The 8,203-nt window shown below is 38.4% G+C and overlaps 1 protein-coding gene across 1 annotated transcript in view; it reads right to left on the bottom strand.

Moving 5' to 3' along the window:
- Nucleotides 1-2,497: 2,497 nt before the first annotated feature.
- DDX59 (DEAD (Asp-Glu-Ala-Asp) box polypeptide 59) overlaps nucleotides 2,498-8,203 on the bottom strand; it is a 25,057-nt gene continuing 19,351 nt past the window's right edge. Inside the window, exon 7 of the mRNA XM_006892092.1 lies at nucleotides 2,498-2,761. Coding sequence (XP_006892154.1) covers nucleotides 2,498-2,761 — 264 coding nt within the window. The remainder of the gene's footprint in view (nucleotides 2,762-8,203) is intronic.

The raw sequence follows: 8,203 nt of genomic DNA, 5'->3' as shown, positions 1-8,203 counted from the left end.
ATTTCATTATAGTATCTTGCTTTATCGTCCCGGGCTGCCTTTTGAAATTTTCTGTTAAGCTCTTTGATTTCTTGGTTTCTTCCTTTAGCTTTGGCTTCTCGGCACTCTCATGCAATATTCAGAGTCTCATCTGACATCCGGATAATAAACAAAAATCCAACTATGGTTAAATGGATCAGGTTAGAGTGAGAGAAGAGAGCTAGTTAAAAGCCCTCCTGCTCATCCCATACAAATGCTCCAGCTCTGGCCTAGCTCCTCTTCCTTAGCTGCTACCAGAGCCTGCAGCCTCCCTGTGGACCTCTGCTACAGCGTTCTGCAATCTTAACTAGCTGCCTTGTCCTTGCTCTCTTGAAACTAAATATACTTGTCACTCAACAGGATGCCAACAGGAATAAAGAGAAGAAAAATAAGAACTCAGAGTCCCAAGAGATGCTCATTGGAAAACCTCTAAACTGATTATCTTCTCTGGGTAGAGAAAACACTAGGAAACACAAAGGCTATGGTTTCTGCTTTGCTAAGCTTCTTCCACATTCCCTTGGAAAGGATGCTCAGACTATAAAGCTTAAGTATGAGAATTAGTGGATTATTTAAATTTCTCAACTAATAAGGTATGAAGAGTTTTCAAAGAACTAAAAATACAGATATATCAAAGCAAAATATCTGTTCTTTCAGTATTTAAAATGATAAATTGAATTAGCAAAGTCATATTAACATAAAACTTGAATAGCAAAGCAACATAATTTGACTTTATTTTAATAAGCAGCCTATAGCAATGAATATGTGGGGGGGGGTAGTTTATACCATCAAGTTGAAATTGACTCATAACTGACCTCCACTCGGTTGTCTCAGGCAACGAATTACATGGGAATTGATTGTCCATCTTTCTCTCATGGAGCAGCTAGTGAATTTGATCCTCAAACCTCTGTGTTGACAGTACAACTCCTTACCACTAAGCCATCAGAGTTCCACACAAGAAGGATGGGCAATCTCCTCCCATGCGATTCACTGCTTCTGAAAACCTACTGAAGGGTTTACCTATGGGTTGGTTCCAACTCAACAGCACACAGTAACATATATTTATCTTGTTGTTAAGTACCGTTAAATTGTAGACGACTCATAGCGACCCTATGAACGAAAGATCTGAACACTTATATAACTTTCATTGTTTCTCTAAGTTCATAGAGTTTCTAGAGGCAAGCTATTTTGGAAGTGGATGCCACTCCTGCTTCCAAGCCTGTTTTAATCTGGGAGCTCCACCAAAGACTGTCTACCTAAGTAACCATTATCACATTTGACACATCAGTGTCACACTGCTTAGCATCACAGCAACCACGAGTCACCTCTGTACAGACCAGTGTTATACCACTTAGAATAATGTTTGACTGAAAACTATTAAAACCAGGCCTGAGGGCCGCAGATAAAAATCACCCATCTTTGGCTTGGTAGCATAACTTTCTATCCACTAGGCCAACAGAGTTCACTCTATGACTCATAGCAATTCTATGAATAACAGATTTAACCTTTACCCCATCCTACGCTATCCTCACAATACAAGACATGCTCGAGCCCACCGCTACAGTCACTGTATCAATCCACTGTGTTTTACACACACACACACACACACACACAGACACACACACACACAGACAGACACACAGACACACTGCTAACAGAGTTGAAAGAAAAATCACCAAGAATTGGGGGAGCTCTGGTGACCTACTAGCAGGAAGCTGCACTGCAATCCCAGAGATAACACAGTTCAAATCCACCAGATGCTCTGCTGGAGAAGGAGGGACAATCTCCTCCTGTACCAGTCAGATATGATTTGACGATAGACACACATAAAGTAAAAAAAAAAACTGGGAGGGAGGGGTGGAAAGGGAGAAAAATTCAACAATGAATGTAGGGAAATCCAAAATTTCTGTAAATGTTCGTTAATATTAATTTTAAAAAATTTTGAAAAAATCTTAAAAAGAAAAACCACCAATAATGAACATGAGTTATTTCCTATCTATCTATCTATCTATCTATCTATCTATCTATCTATCTATCTATCTAACTATCTATCTTTTAAAAGTAGTTCTGACAATTTCTTCTCATTTCTATCATTTACTTTCATTCACTAATAATCCAAATGCCAAAGGGATACTAAACAAGAAAGCCACCAGCACTCTGGGGCAGACTCCTTGCTGGACAGGTTTCTGGTTCTGAGAGTAGGTCTAAGAAAAGATTACAGAAAATAAATTTTTTTTTTTCAAAAAAGACATATTAAAAAAATTCATTTGGCAACTAATTTTCTTAATTTATGGGAATTAAGAAAGGCAATAAATACAACTCTGCTATAAAAGTTTTATATTATTAAAATTTTACAAATCATACCTTAAAAGTTTTTTCATTGAGGTTCATGTCCCATTTGTTCAAATGTCATACAATTATAGTAATATACAGAGACTTCACTAGCAATACAAAATCAATTATCCAGAGTAGACACAAGAAATCATTTCTGTGAGTTACTTTTATCATGTTTTCTAATAATGTCCATAAGATTAGCTCCTGTAACCAGACTGTTCTGTGTCTGTTTAGCTTTCTGCTGTTCCTTTCTCTTCTGGTCATGAAGGTAAGGAGAATTCAGTAGCTGTGGGGGAAGAATGCTTCCTGTGGGCTTTACCCTTTTTGCAATATCCCAGAAAAGCCTTTTTGAGTTGTTATTGATGAAAGTAAGTGCTGTTCCTCTCTGCCCCAATCTTCCCACTCTTCCAATCTGAAATGAAGCAAATGCAAAAGATATTTTCAAAATACATTTTGAAAATCTTTTTTGCTTAAAAAGATTCAGAATTTTTTTTTTAAATCATCATTCTTTAAAGAAGTTGTGCTAAGATTAACACTTATGCTGGTCAGCATTTTCCAGTCTGTTGATCTCAATATACTTATGAAATGAATGACAGATTTAAACCACCAGAGAAGTACAGGCTTTGGGTTAGCAGCACAACTTCCTATGAAAATGCCACCAAGAGCTCCCTGTGTGTTGCGAAGAGGGGTCATAACAAAGGTTTTTCCACAGTCGGTAGGCTAAGGTGGGAGAACTTGCATTAACCAGAAGACAACTACATGCATTGTTTTGTTTGTTGAGTACCCCGCGTCAGAACCGACCCACAGCTGACTCACCAGCAGGTTTTCAAAGGTAGTTAATCACCTGGGAGGAGACTGCCCATCCTTCTTCCACGGAACATCTGGTGGTTTCGAACAACATACTTTCAAGATTGCAGTGGAGCTTTTTACCACTAGGCCATCAAAGCTCCCTACTTACATTAGGGCACTTAAGTATACTAGAATGGGAGATTGCCATTATTTCATTAAAGTTATCTCTCACATTGAAAGAAACAAATTGACATAAATTTGTATGGAGAACCATAATTTGTAAGTCATAAAAGACCTACACCATTTCATTTATACAAAATGTCTAAAATAGAGAAATCTATAAAGTTAGAAAGTAGATTAGCAAAAGCACAGCTAAAATGGTCCTTGGAAGTGAGGATGATGAGACTTCACTGTACATATTGGAGGTGTTATGAGGAAAATAAAAAGTTAGCAAAAAAGAGGAAGACCTTCAATGAGCTAGATTAACAATTTGACTGCTGCAATGGGCTCCCACATGCAGGACAGGCAGCATTTCATTCTGTTGTGCACAAGGTAACAATGAGTCAGAACCAGCAAAAACAAACTCTATGAACCAACAAGAACAGGACTGTGGGGCTTGGAAGGAATGAAGTAAGACTGACAAGTGGGGGAGATGGGGGCAGGGTGTTACGTGCTCTCAAGTCAGAACTAACTCATAGTTGATCCTCCAGTGAGTTTTCAGAGCTGGTAAATGGCACAAGAAGAAACTACCATCCATCTCCTGTGGGGCAGCTGGTAGATTCAAACTGTATGCCTTTCAGACTTTTAGCACAACTTCTTACCACCAGAGCTCCCTGAAAACGGGTACAGAGCTTCTTTTCAGGTGACAGAAATGTTCTAATTTTAACTATGGGGACTACTGTAAATTCAGAATATATGAAAAACCACTAAATTATATTAAATGGATGGACTATATGATATATAAAGATTATTAAGGTATAATTTATCCTGAGATTTTTCTCAATTGAGATCTAAAGCTGTAAAAAACAGTACACAAGTCTCTAAACTCTAAAATACAGTTGATGTTAATACAAATGTCAGACCTTTTCCTCAGGAGCTTCCTATTTCCCAAATTACAGAAACTGATACATGCCAATATCTATTATCATTTCAAAGATTTATCCTTTGACTCTCAAAGTTCTATTACTAGGAAGTGAACTTGCAGTCTGACTTGGGGAGCACAAAGAGTATGCACATCGATGTTCACTGCAGTATTATTTAGTAGTGAAAACTGAGGAACAATTATTTAGTCATTAGTTAGAGACTAGTTGATAATTTTTAAAGCACCTAATGTCAAGAAGACAAAGATTCTCACCACTGAACCAATTGGTAACATCAGGCTGGATGGCAAAGAGATTGAGATTGTTCACAGCTTCAGTTTGCTCGGCTCCACAGTCAACACTCTTGGCACCAGCAGCCAGGAAATCAAAAAACATGTATTGCGATGGGAAAGTCTGCTGTTAGGGACCTCTCTAAAGTACTCAAGAGCAATGGTGTCTCTTTGGAGACGAAGGTGCGCCTGATACAGGCCATGGTCTTTGCAATCACTTGTTATACGTCAGAGAGCTGGACAATGACTAGGGAGGACAGAAGGAGAAATGACGCCTTTGAGCTGTGGTGCTGGAGAAGAGTATTGACTGTACCCTGGACTGCCAAGAAAACAAACAGATTCATCCTGGAGAGGGTTAAACCAGGCTACTCCTTGGAGGCAAAGATTCTGGGGCTTTGTCTGACATACTTTGGACATGTTGTAAGGAGAGACAGGTCTTTGGAGAGGAACATCATGCTGGGTAGAGCAGAGGGACAGCGCAGGAGGGGAAGGCCCTCTATGAGGTGGATTGATTCAGTGACTGGGATAATCGGGATGGGAGTGTCGGAGACAGTGCGATTGGCACAGGATAGAGCAGGGTTTAGGGCTGTTGTACATAGGGTCGCTATGAATCGCAAACGACTCGATGGTACATAACAACAACATGTAATATATCACCAGCCAGCTGGTAGTTAAATAATTTTTAAAGCATCTCTGTAATATATCACCAGGCAGCTGGTAAAACACGTAAAAACATTAAGACCAGGTTAGAGCAATGGCTAGTCAAAGAGTAAGCATTCGAAGCATGCTGCTGTTATTTTCCATCTCATAGCAACCCCACATGGGCAGAGCAGAACTGCTCCAAAGGGACTTCACGGTCATGCATTTTCAGAAGCAGATGGCCAACCCTATCTTTTGAGGGACATCTAGGTGGTGTGAAACTGTCACTCTTTCAGATAGTCTCAAAAAAACCCCACCTTTCTGCCTTCAAGGAGGAACTGACCCACAGCTGACTCTCCAACAGGTTTCTGAGGCCGTTCATCTCACAGGAGGAGACTACCTACCTTGCTCAAGGAGCCACTAATAGAAAGAATGCCAAATACTATCAGAAATGCACAATCTGAAGAGAATAAAATTGATGCATGGGACCTTCTAAAGAATAAATCCATGTGTACATCAAAATCATTTTCCAAGAGAGTGAAAAGGAAACCTACTGACTAGGAACAAACATTTGTTAACCTCAGACAACAGTCTCATAATGAAAGTTTATGGAATATTCCTGGGCCTCCACAAAAAGACGACTGATAACCCAATTACAAAATGGACAAAAGACATGGAAAGAATTTTCACAGAGGAAGATATTCAAATGGCAAACAGACACATGAAGAAATACTCCAAATCACTGTCAATAAGAGAAATGCGAGGGCAGCAAGTAATAAATGTTGGAGAGGATGTGGTGAGAAAGGAACTCTTATATATTGCTGGTGGGATTGTAAAATGGTACAACCATTCTGGAAGGCAGTTTTTCACGTTCTCAAAAAGCTGAATATAAAAATTCCATGTGACCCAGTTATTCTACTACTTGGAATATAAGCTGAGAAAACGAGAACGGAGGCCCAAACTGAAATTTATACACCAATGTTCACAGCAGCATTATTCACCATTGCAAGAGCATGGAAATAGCCCAAATGTCCAACCACAAATGAATGGACTGAGAAATTATGGTACATTCACACAATGGAATACTACGCAGCAGCAAAGATTTTGTAAATGATTACCTAATTTGGGAGGGACTGGAGAGCATTTTGGTGAGTGAACTCAATCCCACAAGGAAAATTTTGTATAAAACCATTATTGTAGAATGAGTGTAAGGATCCAAAAGGGATGGGAGAGGTTGGAAGCAGAGGGATGAGGATGTGCAGGAGGAGGCGGGCATTAATCATGGGGTTGTACAATTTGATGGATGACGGGGGATGAGGGAAATTGAATTTGTTCTTGAAAACAATGTATTCAAATTCTGTAAATAAACTAATAGAAAAAGAAACAAAACAAAATGAAAACACCAGAGATGCCTTTGGGTTTGCAGCACAATCGTCTACAGACCAGAACCCCTCTTCAGCTGGAAGCCGAATACTTAACCATTTAAACCAACCCAGGATTCCTCAGCACACATTAAATTTGATTAAGGAGCAGCCATCATGTGAAGGAATTTTGGTGGTGTAATACATTATGTTATGTGTTTGTCAGTAGTTAAAATCCAACAAATCTTTCTTCTGTGGAAGAAAGACAGGCAGTCTCCTCCTACAAAGACTCACAACCTTGGAAACCTGATAGAACATTGTCATGAGCTAGAATCAATTGCAAGTTGATGGATGGATTATATAAAATTACAAAGAAGTCTAATATGCATTTAACAAAGAAAAGGAAGTGTAGGACAGTTGTAATGATACAGTTTCATTTATGTAAAAAGTGTAAAACAATATTTATGTGTGCGTGTTTATATTTTATGCACAATTAACTGGTAACCATTCAAGGCCAGGACTGACTGAGGATATGGGAAAAGGAAGACTTAGTTTTTATTTTATGTATTTTGCCATATTAGTGATTTGTTATCATGCATATGTGTACTTTAATTAATGAAACACCCAAACACAGCACTAGAAAAGCAGAGGAATCTAGAGACATTCTGAGTAGAAGCAGGAAACCCTATATACTCAACAGCCCCTTAAATTTTTCTTATATTACAGTATAAGACACTGTGAATTACTAAGAGGTACAGAGTTGATATCAAGAAAAGATTAAGCAATTATAATCAGCATACACTGTTTAAGAAGCACAACAGATTCTTAAGTATTTTACCATTTCAGAAGGATTTCCATCTGAAATGTAAAAATAAAAAGTTTGAAAGAAAAGAATTTGTCTGGATTATCTGAACAGTCAGCTCTTGTGGAATCCACAATGCCCTGATGCACACACAAGTAAATAAAGTACCAAAAAAAGGGAGCAAAGTACTGCTGTAGCATTATGTCCAAGTAAAAATAAAAGCAACAAAGCATTAAAGGCACTAAAAGCATTTCAGTAGGTGACTGAAGTAAATGTGACATTCAGAGGTGATTCTAAGAACATTAGAGAAAGGCTGTCCTTGAAGAGTTTGTAAGTGATGCCAGAGAAGGAAGACAGGTAGCAGTCAGAGAGATAACGCAGCACTAAGAGAAGGCTCTATTTCTGTTAGAAAGAGAAGCTATTGTTATTGCTGGCAGCATAGGAAGGGAACAAAACTTTAAAAGGTGAAAGACTAGAACAACTAAGGATAGGAAGAGGAGATGAAGACAAGATTCCCGAAAAAAACAAATACTTTGAAGGATCAATTTTATTTTGGCCAGATGTATCCATGTAAAACAATCTTTTAAACAAAGTTTGCTGTTGTTGTTGCTCATTACAAAAGCCATTAAGATAACCACTGACAAAAATAAAAGGAAATAGTATTTTCAACTCATTTTTATGGTTACTTGTTCTATTTTTTTTAGTACATTTTAGAGAGATATATATTAAAAAATATATAATTTTTAGGGACCTCTGGTGGCCTAGTGACAAGAAGCTGTGCTGCAATCCCAAAGGCATGCAGTTCGAATCCATCAGTTGCTCTGTCTAGGAAGGATGGGCAATCTCCTCCTATGTGATTAAATGCCTCTGGTAGGGTCACCTATGGAGATATAT

The sequence above is a fragment of the Elephantulus edwardii genome, unplaced genomic scaffold (assembly GCF_000299155.1).
Source record: "Elephantulus edwardii isolate Elephantulus edwardi_28Jun2011 unplaced genomic scaffold, EleEdw1.0 scaffold00110, whole genome shotgun sequence".
NCBI classification, from domain to species: domain Eukaryota; kingdom Metazoa; phylum Chordata; class Mammalia; order Macroscelidea; family Macroscelididae; genus Elephantulus; species Elephantulus edwardii.
Note: the sequence above shows the minus strand (reverse complement) of the source record. Positions and strands in the feature narration are given on the sequence as shown.